Source organism: Chenopodium album, chromosome 27, assembly GCF_948465745.1.
Source record: "Chenopodium album chromosome 27, dcCheAlbu1.1, whole genome shotgun sequence".
NCBI classification, from domain to species: Eukaryota; Viridiplantae; Streptophyta; class Magnoliopsida; order Caryophyllales; family Amaranthaceae; genus Chenopodium; species Chenopodium album.
The window spans coordinates 35,893,653-35,914,900 of NC_137860.1; the positions used below are offsets into that span (position 1 = coordinate 35,893,653).

General features: G+C 33.9%; 3 protein-coding genes and 1 pseudogene across 4 annotated transcripts; 2 read left to right on the forward strand and 2 right to left on the reverse strand.

Moving 5' to 3' along the window:
* The first annotated feature begins 490 nt into the window (after nucleotides 1-490).
* On the forward strand, nucleotides 491-4,690 carry LOC145620810 (protein trichome birefringence-like 12). The gene is made up of 4 exons (XM_081675525.1): nucleotides 491-1,280; nucleotides 3,058-3,186; nucleotides 3,487-3,736; nucleotides 3,826-4,690. Exons 1-4 carry the CDS (start codon nucleotides 715-717, stop codon nucleotides 4,102-4,104), a joined length of 1,224 nt encoding a protein of 407 aa, XP_081531651.1. The 5' UTR covers nucleotides 491-714; the 3' UTR covers nucleotides 4,105-4,690.
* A 1,658-nt stretch (nucleotides 4,691-6,348) lies between these two features.
* On the reverse strand, nucleotides 6,349-9,031 carry LOC145621217 (protein RMD5 homolog pseudogene; annotated as a pseudogene). Its single transcript, XR_014108364.1, has 2 exons — nucleotides 8,874-9,031; nucleotides 6,349-7,753 (listed from the first exon to the last, which is right to left on the reverse strand). The product of XR_014108364.1 is annotated as a protein RMD5 homolog pseudogene (transcript).
* Nucleotides 9,032-9,550: 519 nt separating this feature from the next.
* LOC145621540 (uncharacterized) lies at nucleotides 9,551-11,991 on the reverse strand. The gene is made up of 9 exons (XM_081676271.1): nucleotides 11,793-11,991; nucleotides 11,562-11,711; nucleotides 11,023-11,237; nucleotides 10,865-10,935; nucleotides 10,603-10,768; nucleotides 10,357-10,522; nucleotides 10,026-10,184; nucleotides 9,748-9,836; nucleotides 9,551-9,646 (listed from the first exon to the last, which is right to left on the reverse strand). Exons 1-9 carry the CDS (start codon nucleotides 11,989-11,991, stop codon nucleotides 9,551-9,553), a joined length of 1,311 nt encoding a protein of 436 aa, XP_081532397.1.
* Nucleotides 11,992-16,837: 4,846 nt separating this feature from the next.
* Nucleotides 16,838-19,642, forward strand: LOC145620683 (CASP-like protein XL3). Its single transcript, XM_081675391.1, has 3 exons — nucleotides 16,838-17,112; nucleotides 17,350-17,494; nucleotides 19,083-19,642. Exons 1-3 carry the CDS (start codon nucleotides 16,943-16,945, stop codon nucleotides 19,356-19,358), a joined length of 591 nt encoding a protein of 196 aa, XP_081531517.1. The 5' UTR covers nucleotides 16,838-16,942; the 3' UTR covers nucleotides 19,359-19,642.
* Nucleotides 19,643-21,248: the final 1,606 nt, after the last annotated feature.

Below are 21,248 nucleotides of genomic sequence, written 5' to 3' on the forward strand. Positions count from 1 at the left end.
TTCGAAGGCTCTCATGTGACTGGTTAATGGGCGTTTATGGTCTCGAATAACCTTTTATGGTTTTGGGATGCACCTACCATTACTTGAGTTTCAACACTAAATCAATTCTTTATTCGGATTAAAAAAAAAAAAGGATAGAGGCTGAAGGGCTTATCATGGATCCCTTAAAACCTTGAGATGTAACTTGGGTAGTTGGAAACCATCTACCTTACCTTTTAACTATCAATCAACCAGTTACAAAAAAATGTATCTCGTTATTGACTCAAAAAAATGTAGTCAATCAGTGGACGCACTCCGTATACGTTTTATAAATCTGACTAAGATACACCCACCGTCACTGCTACTTGAGTTTTTGACATCAAGTTTCAAAATTTTTCATGTAATTTGACATCGAGTAATATTTTCTTTAAAAAGCATTTTCGGACCTAACCATCTTACATAATCAAGAGTTCAAGATGCTTTTCCTGCTTCTCTAATGTAGAGTATTAGACCTTGACACCTTGTAAAGACCCTAGAGATCTATTTGGTAGTCAGAACCATGTAATCAGATTAGAGTATTAGACCTTCACACCTTGTATAAGCCGAACCACCTCAATGTAGATCCTTAGTGAATCACTGCGCTCTAATCGCATTCCAAATTCGTCCTCTTTCCTTTTCCTTCGCCATAACAGTGGCTGATCTCCTCCACTTTCCGCCATTAATGAACGAACTTCCATGAAAATGCATCTGAAAAACTCCACAACTCTCTTCACATCTTTAATCTTCTCAACTCTCATCCTTCTTTACCTCTACTCTTCTCTCCTCTCTTTCTCCTCTCCCAAACAACTCCCAATTTCCCATTCTAAACCCGAACCCGAATCCCAAACCCGCTTTATTTCTCCTCAAAATCAATGCAATTTCTTCAAGGGGAGATGGGTATCCGACCCGAATCGAAAACCCATGTATGATGAAACTTGCCCATTTCACAGAAACGCTTGGAATTGCTTGAGAAACAGGAGAGAGAAAATGGGTGTGATTAATTCTTGGAAATGGGTGCCTGAAAAGTGCAATTTGAATCAGATTGATCCATTAGGGTTTCTGGGTATGATGAGAAATAAGAATATTGGGTTTATTGGGGATTCTTTGAATGAGAATTTCTTGGTTGCTTTTTTGTGTATTTTGAGGGTTGCTGATGATGGTGCTAAAAAGTGGAAAAAGAAGGGAGCTTGGAGAGGTGCTTATTTCCCTAAGTTTAATGTCACTGTTGCTTATCATCGTGCTGTTTTGCTTGCTAAGTACCAGTAAGATCATTTCTTCATTTGAATATTTGATTACAATTTACAAGTATATATTTTGTTGATTTTAGAAGTCACATTCTTTGCAATATGGTCTCATTTATGATATGATAATTTTGTGATGCAAGAATGATGCTTTGATAAAATTTTATGATGTGTTAATGTGTTGCTAGAGTAGGAAGGTAATTGTAAATTGTTACAATGTTTGGTGAGCAAGTATCATGACTCTATTTGGAAATATGAAACCTCATATTTATCAGAATGGTGGAACTGGCCGATATCATATTTAGATCCGTTGTGATAGCAATTTGGTAGATGGATTTGACCAAATTGGTTCAAAGTTAATCTCTTGAGATGTGGAACAAAATTTGCTTAGTGCTACTATTTGGAAGGTGATCAAGTGATATGTTCTAGGATGGAAGCATGGTGTATATCATAATGTCTTAGACTCTTAGGCATGAACATGCAAAGATGAATTTTTATTGAGATGTGAAGCTTCATTTTAAGGTAGGTGATTGGGAGGTATTGTTAATTGATGGAAGAAACTGTATGATGTAGGCCATATAGCATTAGAAAAATGTTAATTTAGGGCTGATAATCTTAAGAAACTCTAAGATGTGCTAGAGTGGTTATAAAGAATTGACGGGAACAAAGATTGCATGGCTTTTGAAGGCAGAAGTGGCCAATCTGGTAACCAAGATTTGCACTTATGTATTATTTTTCATTCTACATTATTACAAGGCTCAAAATTCTAATTTAATTGAGGCCTTTATTGTGTGTGCTAAGGTCTAGGATTCAATTGTAGCCTGCAGGAATTGGTTTATGGGATTATAGCTCATACAAGGTGATGTTAAGGAGTAAGGACTAATTTACAACCTTGAGAGATAGGAGGATTCCTCTTTCATTAATTATAGCTTTCAGCTAACTATAGGTTGCATAGGAGGCAACTGGTGAACTTTGTCAGCAATAAGCCTTAGTTCATAAGCTATTTCAGTAGAGAGCTGCTCTACTAGACTTTGCCAAATTCATCAATGAATTATTGATATGAATGGGGAGTAACTTAAACTACTCTCTAGGAAGACTTGGATGTTATTGGTCTTTTGTGACGTTTTCCCCTGCCTTTGGTGTTTGTTATTGCTTTACAAGCATTGCTAATTTAGCTCTTAAAATTATAAATTTATGATCTATGTGACATTGTGTTGGTAGAAGTCCTTTCATCTGGATGCTAGAAGTTTTTGTAATTTTTCATCCTCTATTGATAGATATAGGACTGGCATCTCATGGTATGAATTATGTGGTAATAATTTGTGCAGTTGTCTCTAGTGAGTATTTTTATGCTTATTTTTATGTTACCTACTGATTACAGCAGAGAAGCAGACTATACAGAAATCAAAACATCCGCCATACATATAACTTGATATAAGATTTTGGATATGTTGTGCACCCTAATAGTTTATTGAACAAGAAAGTGAATGAGACTTAGGTAGTTGAGTTGAAAGTTGAATTTCAAACATAAAGGAAATGAGCGGAGAACTTTACAATCTTGAGACAATTTGACTTGGATTATTCTAAGAGAAATTCTAACGCGGTTATGAATTACTTAAGATGTTGGACTTGAATTTCTTCTCTTTTTCTTTTGATTGTCGCTTTTCTTCTGATCTAATTCAAATTTCTGCCTAATTTCACAGTTAAAAACACCATTTTTGGGCTGTGGTGATTTGTTTCTTATATTGACATTTTTTTTCAAAACATAACCTGATTGTGTACGTGTGACTGAGTGTAGGTGGCAGCCAAAAGAGTCTGACCAGGATGGATTAAAAGGTGTATATAGAGTGGACGTTGATGTTCCTGCAGATGAATGGGTCCAGATCACCAAATTTTATGATGTCCTCGTCTTTAACACTGGCCATTGGTAATCTTATGTTTTCTTGGCCATTTACATTTCGTTTAGTTTATATACCAAATGTTAAGGCACACTGATTTGGTGCTATGAAAGTTTTAGTACACGCCGATAGTAACTAATCTCAATACATACCTGTTTTGGGGATCCGTTTAGATCTTTGTTTTAGATTGTAGCATCATAGAATATAATGTGAGGCTGTTTTATGATTCAGCTTTGTTAAATTATTTATTTGGTTTCCTTTTTGGTTCTTCACTTTTGTTAAGTCACTTCTTAACATGGTTTATATTCAAACAATTTTGTGCTGATTAGGTGGGGCCCTCATAAATTCCCAAAAGAGACGCCTCTTGTGTTCTATCAAAATGGAAGGCCTATTCTTCCCTCCCTTGATTTTCAGGATGGGCTTAAAGTTGTCTTGAAAAGTATGATATCATACATAGAAAAGGAAGTTCCTAACACTAAGCTCAAACTTTGGCGGATGCAGTCACCAAGGCACTTTTTTGGTGGAGAGTGGAATCAGAACGGCAGTTGCTTGTTTGATGAACCCCTTGAAGAACCTCAGGTTTGGACTCCTTTAGGCTTTCTTTTTCCAGTTGCTCTTGTTGATTCATTTCACTTCACCATGATATCAAAGAACTAATTCCCATGTAGCTTGATTTGTGGTTTGATCCCGTCAACAATGGAGTCAACAAAGAAGCAAGAGAGCTTAATCAAGTGATTGATGAGGCATTACAAGGAAGCAACATTCAAAAGCTCGACTTGAGTCATCTGAGTGAGTACCGAGCAGATGCTCATCCAGCAATATGGCTTGGAAAGAAGGATGCCGTTGCAGTTTGGGGCCAAGATTGTATGCATTGGTGCCTTCCTGGTCTTCCTGATACTTGGGTTGACATATTATCAGAATTGATTCGCTACAATTTTGGGGACTGAGTGGTCAATGTGAATAGATTTTGAAGCATTTTAGCAAGAAAGGAAATCAGAAATCCCATTTTCTTATGCTCTGAAAGGGAATTTGCTGCTCAAGACTAGTTAAGTCAACTTTTCTTGAAATATGTGTTGATATCCGATGCTTACAATCTCAGGCAAGTTCAAGGGTCATCGAACAGGTTTTTGATTATGTTGGGACCTGTTTCATCTGATTGTGAAAGCTCAACAGTTGATTTCATCTACTGAAGTTTAAAATGTTGGGCTAAAGGCTTTGCTATTCATTTCAGATTTCACGTATTCACACAACTGGTCTAAGGAAGATTAGGTTAAGTTTGCTGGACGACCTTGGCTATGCTGTTGTAGAGACCTTATGGCTGTAATAGAACACAAGTCCTAGATGATTTATAGGCCTAATTCATTTATTTATACATATGTTAATTACACTGAAAGTGTAGAGGCTTTCTTTTCAGTTCATTCCAATTTGTTAAAAGTTAAATTTTTGTAGCAACAACTTTACGATACTGTAATGAATTGGTGAGACTTCAGAAACTTCTAATGTTATCACAGTGATTAATATTTTTCTCCTCTTTTTTCTGAAGATTGGCAACACTGCAACAGCATCTTGGTATTATGTCAATACTCAATATTGTCAAACACCTTGTATATGGTTATTAAGTTCAATTAAAAACCAGTAAAACGAGTTTTAACAAATTCAAATAAGTTCTATGGATCATTTCCAATGAGGGTTATAGGTTAAAAAACGAAGTCTAAAGTCTCGAGTAAGATTTTATCATCTGAAACATGAGGATCAACATAATCCAATTAAAACTACTCCGTAATTTTTTTATTTACCTAAAATCCAGCTCAAATTTAACCTAATTGACTCAGTAAAAAAAGCTGTTGTCAACATGTCATTATCATATTTTGCCAATAATAACCACCATTTAAGCAAGTCACTCATTCACCATAATCCAAACTCAAAACCTTCGAAAAATCAATAAAAATCATGGCTTTCTCCATTACAACAAATCCTTCCTTTCTTCCTCTCCCCAAATTCAGAAACCCTTTAAAACCCTCAACAAATCCTCTTTCTCTCTCTTTCTACCCTCAATCCCACAACTTCCTCTGTTTCAGCAAAGCAGACAACAACCCAAATAAACTCAACAAAATCAGTGATTCAGACTTAGCTTCAGACTTTGCTGCAGAAGTCAATAAGCTAAATACCCAGTCAAAGGAGAGAGAAAATGCTATGAAGATAAGCAAACAGCTGCTTTTCTCTGACCTCTGCAACTATCTTGATATGAACCCAGATGATGTCATCAACAAATGGAGGAATTTGAGCCCAGATGATAAATTGGGTTTGGTTAAAGGGTTTGTTTCTGATTGGGGTTTGAATTTTCATCCATTATCACCTAAATCTGTTAAAGATTTGGTTGAAGAATTTGTGATGAATGATTCAGAGGAGAATGAAAGTTCAGATTTTTGTCAGAAAGATGAGTTTGAATCGAGTAATTCTGATGTATTTTTTCCTACTTTGAAAAAATTAATCATGGGATTTTCCCCTTATAATTAGTGCTATTGGAGGAATTGTTTGATTTTTGGTTCTTTGAATTTTTGGGAATTATTTCTCTATTTGTGTAGTTTGATTATCCTCGACTTTATTGAATATTTATGTTGATTAAGAACAATGCTTGGGCTATTTTTGCATGTTTCTCTTGGATTTGTAATTTTTCTGTTTCATACATATATTGTTACTATTCAGAGTATTTTAGTTTGAAAAATTCCATTACATATGCTAATGTTAATCTATTTGGTGATTTGGTCAAACTTAATTACAGTGTAACAAGTTTACTGAGGAGTATACTTTATGTTATAACTTAATCTTAACTTGTAGCAAGTTCGAGAGAGTAGGCACTCCCTCCTAGTCTCCGACCTATGTCTTTGACCCAAAATAAGCTCTCACAATACTAGTGGGATGCGGAAGGGCCAGAGGGGGAGGTTGATAATGAGGTAAAACTCGACCAATCTTTCTGGCTTAGCGGTGTACTAGTGAAATACTTGGTGCGTTTTTTACACTGAAATCTCTACAATTAACTTCAACAAGTGCATTGATGAAACAATTCTGAATTTATCGGACCCTTCTCACTTAACTTTGAATTATACTTCGTATATCATGTCCATTTCAACAGATAGTGTGCCCTCAAAAGGCTTTCACCGTGCATCAACTCATTCAACTGAGTCCAACCGTAGGGATATCACTTCCTTCACTATTTACACAAAATATAAGCATTGACAAATATATACTGTACATCAGAAATGTAACTTCAAAACATACCAGCAGGGCTATGAACTGTTACTAGCTTTAAATAACGAGAATTACCATTTGATAAATACAAATACTCTAATCCTGAGATATTTGTTCTACAAATCTCTACGCAACTGTAACTAAAAGGGACTATACAATCATCATGGGAGATACAGTTGCCTGCATTGTGCAACTGCTATATTATCACGGGGGCAACACGGGCATTTAAAGGTCCTGCTGTTATTCTTAGTGATACTCATGACTGATTGCCGACACAGCACATGTCCACAAGGCAGCAACATGGGGGGATTTTCTAGAGTTCCTTGATCCCTAGTCACTGGGCATATGAATGTTGAATGGAATTGAAAACCCTTTCCAAGATCCACAGGAAATGGAAGCTCCTCCATCCCTTGCCAATCCTGTTTCACAGCCTTCAGATTCACAAGCTTCAAGAGAATAGGCAGTGCTTCAGACCCAGCTTCTACAGCCACTGCCAATGGTGGGCGACAAGAACGGCCTAACAGCACACAGAATTGCTGTGATAATTCCTCAGCCAACTCTTCCCAATTAGTCACCGCCAACTTTTCCCAATAAGGACATTTATCAAGCTTTCCTATCCATAAAAGACAGACCATGAGTTTTTTAACCTCATCCATATGCAAAGTAGCCAAAGGTGCAAGGTTGTTTCTTGCATACTTAAGGGCATCAGTTTGGCTCCCCTGCTTCAGTAACTCCACATATCGCACCTGATGAAGTTTCAGCTCAAGACTTGAACCATTTTCTCTGAGCTTTTCATGGTTGGCAGAGACCCAGTTAAAGGCAGGTTGTAAATTCTCAATTTGAAGAGCCTCCAGAATCTTGGACATTTCAAAAAATTGAGATCGTAGCACATTAACTTCTGGGATAACTGCCTCTTTACTTAAACAGTCTCCAATATCAAACAGGCCTTTGAAAAAGAGATGATCTATGATAATCTTATTGATTGTCTGAACATCAAAGTCAATCTTTTTGTTCCCCTTTGATATATCAGGATTCAGTACTTTCTCAAGGAGCTTCTGAGACTTGTTGAGATGTAGGTTCAGCTCTTTCTGTGAGCTTTCCAGCTCCTTTTCTGAGTCATAATCAGAAAGCTTGGACTTCAAATCCCTCAAAATGGATTTAGAATCCTCTGGGACGGTAAGGTTTTGATTTGATTTCACTCTTGACAAAGCATGCTCAAGTTCATGGTTGATAGTATCAACCACTTCATGACACTTGGAAGATGATAATTTTCGCTTCTTTACCACATGCTCAAAAGATCCTTTGAATTTATTCAGCTCCATAATGTACAAGCACATACACTAGCGCCTGCAACCAAAATAAAGTACTCAGGAGTTGTAGCAATTCCATATCACAAAGGTGTTAAGTTAGTTTGCTCGCCAGAGTGTTTATAGAGAACTAAAGGGATTAATTGTACATGTTAGTCTTTCAGGAAAGCACATAGTCAGAACTCAGAAGCAAGCAAGCCCGGCCATCTTTACACACAATTAAATAAAACTAGATTGCATATAGAAAGGAACTATCAAGTGCACACACAGCCAATTAATTCAGAACTGGAATAAAGCATTCATGGGGATACATTACACTTAGATGCTCAATTTCTGCACATTTCCCTTTGTTCTCGAAGAGGTTTGAAGACCACACACGACTTTGAGATCCTAAAACACAATACTCTAGGTGATGTGATAATCAGGAAACGGGATAAGCAACAATCTATCAGTATTTTCCACTAACTAAAGCCTACTAAATTTACTATGAATTTGAGGATTTTCTCTCTAAAAGAAATAGATAACTAGACAAATGCCACCAAAAAAAGCTACCCATTTTAAGCTGGCAAGAGACGAATACGATCATACGAATGAAGTAAAGCACCTTTTTTTAATACGATTTCTATGATGCAATCGAAGCTTAGAAATCATCAGCAACATTAAAACTAGCATGATAATGATTCAAGATTTTCCATAAAAACAATACAAAATCAGAATTGGTTGTAATTAGGGGAATCGACTCAAACTACAAGAAATTAGGGTTTATATAACGACTTAAAAGGGTTAATTTACCTACAAATCATCCATAACTAATAAGAATTACCATCTTAAAATTGCATTTTATTAAAATTGAACGACATAACTTGATCACAAACAAATCGACAAAAAAAAAAGAATTAACAAACATGGTGCAATTCATCTACGTTACAAACAAGAAAAAGAATGAAAATCAAACAAACAACGATAACAAAGCATAATCTGGAAAACCTATCATCAAATTCCCAAAATTTCCATGTTAAATATCGCAGCAATTACAAAAAAAACAATAAAATTGGAGAAATTACAAAGGATAACTAAAATCATGAAATTGCGAGATATAATCGAAGCAAAAGAATAGAAGAAATTAATCGAAAAGGTTAAAGAATTAAGGGAAAATTTACCCTAGAAGTGAATGAATTTCCGCCAGTTTGGTGTTCAGTCTCTCTCCTCAGTCAGGAACAAAGAGCGTATTGTGCGAAACAGAGTTGTTGTAAACTTGTAAAATGGTTGTTTTACGGCGTCGTTTGCTTTATAACACGCAAGAACATCATGCGTATCATACTCATCATTCATTCATTTTATAACTAGAAATTAGTGCGTGACCCGAATGTTTGTGTGTGACTTTTACGAAGGGTTACTCTTTTTTTTTTTTTTTATTTATTTTATTTTATTTTTATTATTTTTTTTTTTAAAAAAAGAAAATTTTTTGAGTAAATTATACACCGTAATACTGAAAATTGTTATATGTATCCGGATGCGTCGTACATCCAACTAATCCAATGTTAGTTTTTGCTATTTATTTAGTGATTAGATGAATAGCATTCATCAAAATGAGAATAAAATACTCATAAGTGCACAGTGCACAGTGCACTTACACCCGGGTGTATATAACAATCTCTCCCGTAATACAATGATAATAATAATGATACATCAGGAGCAAATTCTCAAAAGTAACTGTTATACTGATACAATGATACATGCCCTGGCTTTTTATGAGAAAGATCCCAACATAATCGGCTCATTTTCATACAAAATCAAGAACATTCATGGATTTTGGATACGAGTCGAAAAATTATGTTCAACAGCATCGACCTTCCACAGTAAAAGGCGTAGGATCAAGTTTCAAGGAATTTCCCAAAACCATATCTGCAATCAGTTCAGCTGTCCCAAGAGCCTGAATGAACATAACATACAAGTCAGTTTATCTATCAAAATTTACATAATCTGATAATGTATTTTCAGTTTTCATAATTCTGAAAAAAAACAGTAATTTACCATGCTGATTCCTCCACCTTCATGTCCCGTTGCAAGGTAGACATTCGGCATGGAAGGAATAGGCCCAATGACCGGCTTTCCATCAGGCACTTCACTCATATGTCATAGCAACAATATGTTATAAGCACTTGCTACATATGGAGTATAAAACAGAAATTACTGAAACTTTGTAAACTGTAACTCGTATATATTATATTAAGCTAGCTAGGAACTCATATATGTGGCCTATTATCTAGGGACGGAGTGAGTCTTTTTGTTCTTTAAAGTTAGGAACTTACTGTAAGGGCGAAATCCTGTTCTAACTTTCATTTTCTGACTTAAACTTTCAAGGGAGAAGTTTCTCAAAGCAGGGAAAAACTCCTGAGCGCGTTTCCATATCTGCTCAACAATGTGCATGTCCAGGTCTCCATTAAATCCAACAAACTGTCTGCTACTCCCTAAAACATAAATATTAGCATAGGATATCAGATGACAGTAAGAGATCGAACATGTCTATTAACGATTACAGTTCATTGGCATGTACTTGCAACATTTCAATAGTGTAGACTATTCTCTGAAGAAGTATGTATCAGTGTATCACGGTGTACAAGTTAAGGAGTAAGTTTATACCGACAAGAAGATTTCCCATGGCATCAATCGTTGCTGCCATTGAAAAATCAGTTGTTTCGCTGCTATATTCAGTTGATGATTTTTGATAATTAACATAGCTAGCTTCCATAGTTGCATGATTCAGTCTAAGGTTAGACTCGAAATTCTCAAAGACAAGTAGATAACCCTGCATAAACCAACAAAGCAAAAAGGCGATCATTTCTAGGCTAAGCCTTTTACTCGATTAATAAGCTTATAGTGACTTACCTTCCTAGGCTGTACTGGAACATTAATCGTGACATCAAGATCTCTAGTTAATTTGTGCATCAATGATCCAGTCCAAGAACCAGCTGCAACAACAACAGCTTCCTTGGCATGTAAAATGTTATTGTTACGAGTCTTAACAGCATTAACCTTTCCATCCTTGCTAGATCTGCATAAAGATGAACAGTCTGACTGTATCATTCCATCTTTATAATGTCCCTAGAATTAAGATTACAATATCTAATTTCGAGAAGAAAACTCTCACCTTATCAAACATTCAGCTGGATCATTGTAAAACTCAGCATATCTATTATGTGGTATGAAGTGTTTGTTGTCCTGATGAAATCATACCAAATTAGTAGGCAAATTGAAATAAAGATAGTATGCCTAGAAGCATAAGCGCGTATGATTACAAAATTAAACCTTTTCAATCAGAGCAACTGCGCTATGCACCTCTATTTGGGCATCATCTGGCAGAAATGCAGCACAACCTTCAGGACCAACAGCAAGTTCTGGTTCTTTAAGCTGTAGGCTACTGCTAGACCAGTATTCTGCCCTCAGTCCTGCATTAGATAGCTGCTGCACCCTTTTCTTCAGTTGTTCGGCTTCTTCTTTGGTTCTACCAACTAACACACTGCCTGATTTAAAAGAACAGCAGGAAATAACTGATCATCTCAGGCCCAAAAAAACATAAAATTTTAACTACATGCTACTAATCACACCATTACACCAAAACCTATGACATTAGATCAATTTTTTCCAATTCTCTGAACTCGCTGTCAGCTATAACTAAGACACTGCTTATTATTAAACAAACTTCATGCAGTGTACACCATAACCATATGAGATAACATTATTCCAAACAGAACTAGTACGAATTCTGTACATGATGCTAGCTGAATGCACTAAATTTTACCGCGAGTGTACTAATTTTCAATAAATCAGAAATCTTTATCAATGACCTGTTTTCTTCCAGCCAACTGATTGCAGAGGACTAATTCCTTGATCTTGTAAGTTGTCGACAAACATCTGCCACAATTGTTGGCTTCTTATAGCCAGATCCCACAGAGCAGTTCCTGGTGTTTTATGTATCATGCATAAGTAGCCCTGCCCTACAATTGGTCAGTATAAGAGAAAACAGTGATCAAAGTTCGGTCTTCAAGACCGTGCAAAGAATACTAGTTAACACATACCAGCACCGGTTGCACCAGAAGAGAGAGGAGTGGAAGCATCAACAATAGCAACAGATAGGCGAGAATGAAGTAGAAAGTGCCTGGCAATGCTCAAGCCTATTATCCCAGCTCCTACTATAACAATGTCGTATGTATGGCAACACTCTGAAGCTGAAGCACCCATTTCTGAAGTCTCATTGTTAGCTGCAGTTTCAGCCATTGATGTAAGAATGAAGCTACTATGTTCCACAGGAATCATTCACAAGTACATACTTTGCTTAGTGTAGAATTGTTTATTACTAGTAGCATTACTTTAATATCAAAAAATTAACTCTTGGAGTCTTAGATTCCATTACAGATGCTTTGGATGTAATAATAATATTGATAATAATTGATTAAACAAATTAAAAGATCATTGACCCTGAAAAAAATTATTCCTACTTATGCCTAGATCTACTTCAATAAGATATGATACACGAAGAATAATCTAGAGTTGTTAGTCCTAAACACAAGTACGCGTATTATGTACCTTAAGAGATGGGACTAATAATTACACTATAATACTTCAGAAGCAAATTCCCAGAAATCTAAACTGTGATAAAACTCGGAACATTAGGCTGTTATGTAGCAGATAAGTACAGGAAGCCATATGAGCCAAAACTGTTACATTTAATTTGGTATAAACTTACTGCAACGACCTATCTTTAACTTCCATTTCTTGACTAACGCTTTCAAGGGATCATTTTCGCAATGCACGTAAATTATATTCGTTAGTACTCAGGTCTGGTAAGTGCATCAAATGTGGCTGCCGTTGAAACGGATAACTTTCCTATTGCATAAAATGTCTCTGACATTAAAACAGAATCAGCTGTATTCTTTTCTGTTGATGCTGTCTGATAAATAATGTAGCAAGCTTCTGTAATTCCAATGATTGAGTCTTAATGACTCGAAGTTCTCTTAAGGGCCTGAGATGTTACTAGACTAGTAAATTTGATAGCCATTAGTGTCTTGTCGATTTAATTATCCTTTATCCGCTTCATAAGTTGATTAGTTTCGTGTTTTACCTGGCCTTTTGCAAATATAATGGTCTATTCAACTCGATCAACATCAAACTACAGTTATTTTGTGCACAAATGATCTAGTCCAACAACAAAAAATGAATAAATTGTTGCTAGACAAGTATTATCTATGCTCCTAATCTGGCTGCATACCTAAAAACCATGTTAGAACGAAAAATCTGCCCAAAACCGGAACAAAACTGAAAAGAAAAAAGAAAAAAAAACTCGAAAACACAATCATAGTGATCCAAAAACAAACTTGTACCGTACCCAAATTTATCGATAATGTAAGGAATAAACTGATTGATTTCAATGTTATAGTGCAAGCATAAAACATTAAAAGTGTTACCCTAAACAGAATTGAATAATGTATGTATGTTTGATTTTAATTGAAGTACTTGCATAAGAACAAGATCAGACTAACAATTATCAGTACATTGTACAAACATATTATTTAATGAGATGGAAGTTGTGAACTTGTAATGAATGAGCTGTCTTTTTCCAACCAAATTCAATGCTTGGAAAGGATTAATGATATGCCTTGATCGTGTAAGCTAACTTGTCAACAAACCTTTGCCACAATTGTTAGGATGTTAGCTTCTAATTATCAGATTCCACAAAACCTTCCAAGTGTTCTATAGATCATCCATATAAAACCCGCTTACAATAACAACACAAGTTACACAACTAATTTCTTACAAACGGGGTCGATGACATGAATTAAGAGCTGGTTCACATTTATTGAATTGAGCTGAACTGAACTGATTGGAGCTGAACTGAACTGAATTAATTGGAGTTGGACTGAGCTGAACAAAATTAAATATAGCTTAAATGAATAGTTTATGAGCGAAGGAAATTAGAAGCTGAACTGAACTGAACTGAAATTATACTGAAGAGGCCAAAAGTCAATTTTGGTGAGCTTGCCCCAATTTAGTGATAAACAAAAATTGTTTATCATATGGCATTTATATTTGCTGATTATTAGCCTCCCTCGACTTAATACCTTCCTAATTATTCTGATAATGATGATTGATAGGTTTTTAAAAAAAGATCATGTTATTCATGCTCTTCATCTCTTTTCAAATGTCATGTTGGATTCGCTTACACCTACTATTAATAGGTGTACTGTGTAGTCGTGGAGACACTTCATTTTAGACCAAAACACTTTAAATTTAATTTTGTTTGACATTTGAACACCTGCTCATGTTTAGCACGTTACTCACTCACATTACTCCATTGTAGAAAAATTGGTATGTGATTAGTACAAAAGTTATGGGACGTAGGTTTGGCTCATTCCATTCCCTTAGGTATCAAATACATGGTATTAAGGGGATGAAATTTCATTCCAGAATTAAACCAAATACATGGTATTAAGGGGACGAAATTTCATTCCAATATTGAACCAAACACATGGTATTAATTAGTATCAAGTCCCAACCCGATACCACCTAAATCTATTCCTGATTCCAAACCCATACTACTATGCGAACCAAACATCCAGGAAAACAATACATGAATATGACTATATATGTATATACAAAAAAAAGAAGCAATTATAAGGTTTTAATTACTTGTTAAACTTTCTAATCTTTGAATTAAGCTAAGCATTGAAAATGATGGTGGTTGAGTTGTAGGAATAATAGAAACTTCATACTAGAAAGGGAATGCAGAAAAAGAAAGGGAAAGAGACTGAAATTTAAATGCTAATAGAAAATCCAAAGGCCAAATCAAGCAGCTTTCAAGCCAATTCAAAGAAATTGTTCTTTTAAATTTCACTCTCACTATCTTAAGCCCTACAATCCTACATCATAAAGGTTTTCTAGGCAAATATCGAATGGTCATTAAACAACTAATAATTATTTTTTGTTGCGAATGAGTTATAAAGGAAATACAAACTATAAATGAGGATAGAGAGATTCGAACTGATAACCATATTTTAATCGGCCTATATTATAATTAACAAGCCAATACATGGTTAATGGCCTACACTTTAAATGTTGATTTGTAATTTAATTATTTTATATTATAATATGTTGACATATCTAAAAATATTGCTATCTTTCTTTTTTGTATGTGATTTATTTATTATTATTTTTTTGTTTTTAAATAGTGTGATTTAATTATTTTATTGTTCAATAAATTATATATTTTTTGTTTCCCTATTTTTAGAGATTTTTTGTGTTGGATGATTGAAGATTAACATCAAGATGAAGGTTGGATTCCAATATCATAAATTAAATTAGTTGTATGTAGCTAATGTAGGGTTATTTTGTCGCAATGAAAGATATCGAGTCGTTGATTATCAAATCGTTTATGGTTGGAACATAATTACATCAATTATTTTTAAAGGAAAATAATATTAGATTTGATGAATATTTTGATGCTTTAAATTGTCTTTTTCCATGATTAATTTATTATTGTAAATGTTGTATGTCTTTTGTAATTAACACAATACTCTCGATCATTTCTCGTTAAAAAGCAAAGCAAGCCATGGTTAATAACAACATACTTTCTTTAAATTAATGCATATATTTCTCTCAAAAAAAATTAAAAAAAAAATTAAAAAAAAAATAATGCATATATATAAACTATAATTGGCATATACTTTCTTTTTTTCCTACCCACTCTAGGTTGCCTTATATTGGTAAACCACGTCGAATATATATAATTTTTTTGGCATTTTCTTAATTATTGGTTAGTTGTTTAACTTTGAATACCACCTTCAAATACTTTAACCAATTAAACCAGTTTTCAATATCGACTACACAACACTATTGTGTGTCGGTATAGTAAAGGATCAAGCTAAGGCCTGCGAAATATGGGAACGTGAGGGAATGTACATGGCCAGCCTAGTATAGGTATGGGCTAAGGTGCAATTTGGGCACTTGAACAATTTTCATATTCTATAAAAATATATTCTAGCTAAACTATATGGTTGGAAGTGCATATTTAATTTATGTCATCGAAAATTTGGGTGATCTATGTACATCAAACTTGATTATTAGATGTGACGTATTGCTTCCAACTAAGCCGATTTTAATGCTACTTCTACTCTTACTACGTGTTTTTTGGACTCGATCAACTTCTATTTTTCCTCTTAAAGTTACATATTTTATCGGCATCATAATATAATCATGTACCATTTTCAAATTTAATTCGATTGGTCCAGCGACCTTATAATCATAATTAGTAGAAGTAGAGACGTGATATCGTGCATGCATACTAGCTACACGCAATGTAAACTTGATCAACTTATGTTAACGAGATAAGAGTGGATACCATCTAACTTAATTAGTTAATTATAACCAATGATTAAATTTAGTACACGTTTGTGTATCAAATAAATAACTTTAATTAGAAAGAAAGCTAAAGCAAGTCAATCTATTTAGCTAATTTAATTTATTTTAACGTATGTATTTAGAATACATTAGTATCATATAGTGACATTTAGTATAGCGATATGATAATGCACTCTTTCTCTCTCTCTCTCTTTCTTTTTTGAATAATAAACCTTTTTTTTTTTTTTTTTTTTAATGTATATTAGATTGCCTCTGTAATTGTTATCTATAAAAATTTCGACAATTCATGGAAAGTTCCACTTAATTAACCTAGAAGGTTTAAATATATATACACTATTTTTCATCTTATAATTAATTTTCTATGTTTTTGCCGACTGATCAACTTCTCATAGTTTCATTTTCGTAAGTGTCAACTTCCCATATATATCCACATCTAATTTAACAAACGGACGCTAAATAATACGATTATACGAGTACCAAAGATGGGGATTGCCGATTGTAGAGATCATGGCCTGATGTAGTACGACATTAATAGTACATACTAAAATAAATGCATCGATGAATATATTACTCGTGGACCGTTTGTAGCCTCAACTATAACACTTATACAGTAGCTAACTTGGCTACTTGCCCTAGCCTCTTAAATATATATAAAAGCCTATATAAACTCAACTGTTAAATTCATAATCAACAACAACAGCAACAAAAAAAAAAAAAAAAAAAAAAAAAAAAACGGTCACTTTCTTGTATTTTCATTCTCTCATTGCTCTACTAGTAGAGTGGTTGAGTTTATGTTTGAAAAGAAAAAAAGAACATGGAATTTATACAAAAGAATCGAATGATGAAAATTGAAGCAATTTTGAGATTATGTGCTTTGATAACACTTCTTATGGCTGCCGTAATTATGATTACAGACGTCCAAACAAAGCTATACTTTGGTGTGTACAAAATGAAAGTCAGCTATAAATTGACGGTTATTTTAAAGTAAGTTTTCTCTTCTAATCTTTTTTCAATTGTCTTCAATACTGTGCCATAAGTTATTCTCTTTGTGTCATAATATATGATGTTAGTACATGTTTTCGAGATTGGATTTTTAAAGTTGAGACAAACAAGCTTATAAAGTCTCGAAAATACATGCAGGCATTATTATATATTTTGAAACGAAATAAATATATTGTTGTCGTCGTACATTGTTTGAATGATCGAATTTTGATTTGTTAGAGTATCATTGTACGCTTATTTCATCGGCGCCGGGTACAATTTACTTCAACTAGTTCGATGCTTGGCCTTCACTGAAAATTATGCGGGAGATAAATTAAGCTTGTCCAACCATGTCCTAAAATGGTTTTATTTCTTGCTTGATCAGGTATGTTGCAACAATAATCATATTTTACATACACATATATTCCTATGTTCATCTTTCTTACCTTGTTATTATGTTATAGAAGATTACTTTTTATTTGTTATATATTTCTTATGAATTATTTGATCATATATTATGATATTAAATGTATCTTATACAAAGTATGTGTTTTGTTATTGACTTGTAATTTTATTTGCATAATTGGTATCTTGATTACCTATTCATCTCTAGTAATCTTTTTTGCTATATTTCAGCAAGTTATATAAGTACATTTTTCAGCTTTAGCCAACAATAATATCTAATTTTCCTCTAATTATACTATGTGATTAAAATACAAAAAATAATCATGGGTTAGATTAAAAGCTTTTTTTTTTTTTTTTTTTTTTTTCTAAAGGAAAACTAATTTAAGTATTCAAGATTTTTATAAATGTTTGAAAATTGTTCCATGTAGGATATGCATGTCTTTTGAAGTTTGGGTTTTAATTTGTTTGATGTATTTCACTCATATCTCATGGTCGGTATAACCTTAAAAGACCAAGGTTGAAGAAAATTCAGCTGAATTGGAGTTTATTTCATTTGTGGTCACAACGACTAGTGACCGAGACACCCTTCACAACGACTAGTGACCGAGACACCCTTCACATACACTCCACCACCCGCCTTTCACGAATAAAAAGTTCCCTCCTAAAATAAAATGGTGGGGCACACACTTACCTAAAAATAGACATAAGCTTGTAAATAAGGTGGCAATTTGGATCATCCGGTCGGGTTTGGGTCAACTTTCGAGTCGATTTCGGGTTATGCTTAAAAACTACCAAAAATAGTGTAAAACTTAATATTATTATGGAATATGAAATTTGGGTCCAATCGAGTCGTTTTTGGGTCGTTGTTCGGGTTCAATTTGGGTTTCTCTTAGTAATTTTGGGCCGGATTCGAGTCGTGTTATCAAGTCAGGTCAGGGATTGTCAGCCCTACTTGTAAAGATGTAAGTAAATTAAATAAGGGTTTAGATTATGGTTTGAGCCCTTCAATTTTGTCAATCACCCTTGAGTATACACAATAATGAATTCAATGTATTACATCCAAATAAAGTGCTCCCTAATATATTCATTTAAATAAATTTAATATTACTATTATTAAATGTAACAACCGTATATTTTTAATTTAATTATTCAATGTATAACATCCTCACTAAGAGTTTATCCTATAGTAATGGCCCGCGCATTAATGCATGGGTTTGAAGTTATTCTAACTTAGGACATGTTCTCATTGACTAAACTCAGCTGAACTGAATTGAACTGAACTAAACTTATTAGAGATGATCTTATTAGAGCTGTGATGAACTGAACTAAAATTAATATTTCGTAAGAGAAGGAAATTAGGAGTTGAACTGAACTGGATTTTTTAGAGCTGAACTGAACTTTTTAGAGCTGAACTAAACTAAACTGAACTGAAAATAACTGTATGAGAACAGGCTCTTAGTTTCAACTAACTTATCACATTTTATGCGTATATTTTAAGATACTTCGTATATTTTAATTAAGTAATCACATTCGATGCTGATTTAATTTTCTTTCTTATCGTTGTCAAGGTGGTAGCGTACGTTGTTTTTGCTATGATGTGTGCCTCGACCCAAATAGCATTCCTCGCATTATTTGGCTCCCATGATCTTGAATGGATGAAACTATGTAGCAAATATGTAAGGTTTTGCGTTCAAATTGGTGGTTCCATAGCTTGTGGTGGTGTGGCATCCGTCTTATTGGCGGTAATTTCGGGCATTTCAACCTTCAATTTGTTTAGATGGTACTCTCCAAACTTCTTGTGCTTAAAGCCTAAGAAGATTGGTATAGTAGCGCCTACTCGCTAGCTACATACATGAATTATGTTGTTGGTATAAAGACATAATTCAATGTACAATAATTTATGTATACCTCCAATATATGTATATTCAATATATATGTATACTAAGTATCGGTTTAGATGAGAGATAATAGTTTTTAGATGTGGCAATTTTCTTACACAAAAGAAGTGTACATAGAGTTAATGTTGTACTCCGTACTACATTACTACCTTGTGTTCGGACCCAAAGGAATGGGGTGGTTGGTTATTTGCAATATTAATTACTAAGGGTGTACGTGATTTTATTCTCAACTTGTTTATCATATTGCTAAAATTTAAAAGCTCGATAATCTCATTCTCTTTCAAACTTTCTTGTAAATATTCCTCATTTATATCATTATATATGCCTATCTACTTATCTAGTACTCACTCTTTACGTACAATTTTAAATTAATCAATATTTTAAAAAGTGAAAATATGAGACAATCTTAGTAGGTATAATTAGGGAGGCGTATCTGATTTCTTGCACCTTATTTCACAATGCCAACTAACATCAATAGTTAAGGAATTTAAAGAAGATGCTTTGATCCAACCACTAATTTATGTCTATAGTTATATAGTTGTTTGATTTCTAACTGATTCCAACTTTTATCACTAAGCTAATGTATCACAGTTCACAAATACAGCTCATGCACAATTTAACTGGTTGTTCAAATTGCTTATTTGGTTTAGAAGAACAAAAAATTGTAAATACTTAGAAACATAAAAGTTTAATTTTGCTCATTATTAATTCAATGGGTAAAAAACTAAAAAAAACGTTTGTTTGGAAAGGAAAAAAAGAAAAACCTTACCTTGGTTATTAATATAGTTTTAATAAATAGTACGAAGTAGTAAACAAGAAGAATAGCTTAATTGGACAAACAAAAAGTAAACAAGCATATTAACTAATAACTATTTAAAAAGGATTATATTGTATCTATACTCATATAGTCATACAAGTATTATATAAATTACTTAAAATAAATATGAGTAATTTGTAAAGGGACATTGACATAAGTACATAAAACATACTTCGTATTACATATTACATTGACACAAGTACATAAAACATATTTCATGTTATAAGAGACATTACGAAATGAGTTACATGTTACATTGATTGACGTGTTATTTGTCATTCAATAGAAATATATTAAATGCTTTTGTAAGGAAATTATCACTTCTCACCAATTTGACAGACACACCAAATTGACGCTCAACCATAGCAAAGAAAGAACAAAAAACGGAATAAACTTCTGTTTTTGAATTTAATAAATAAACCCAAACACCTCTTGAATAATCATCAACTAGAGTCAAAAAATAATGTGCACCACAAGTAGAGGGAGTTTTATACGACCCCCATAAATCACAATGAATTAACTCAAAAATACGAGTTGCTTTGCTATCACTATTAGGAAAACTATCCCTATGTTGTTTAGCTTGAGGACACACGGTACAAGCTTTATTCAAAGATAACTTAGTAGAACTACTACGAAGGGGAGGAATCAACTTAACCACTCTGTCCGACGGATGTCCAAGTCTTCTATGCCACAATTCAAAATCCGACACTGCAGGAGCTTGAACCGCACATACTGTAGGAATTCGCCGAAAGTAGTAGAGTCCATCCTTTCGTTCACCGGCTCCAATCAGGCTCCCCGAACGTTGGTCCTGTATAGCACATAAAGAGTCAGTGAATCGTACAAAACATTTTGAGGAATCAATCATTTTTGACACCGATATTAAGTTGCATTGTAAATTAGGAACAAATAAAACATGCTCCAAAATTATGTTGTCAGTCAAAATGACCCGACCCTCCTTCAAAGCAACAGCTTGTTCTCCATTTGGTAGACCCACGGGACACGGTGAAATCAAACGAGCA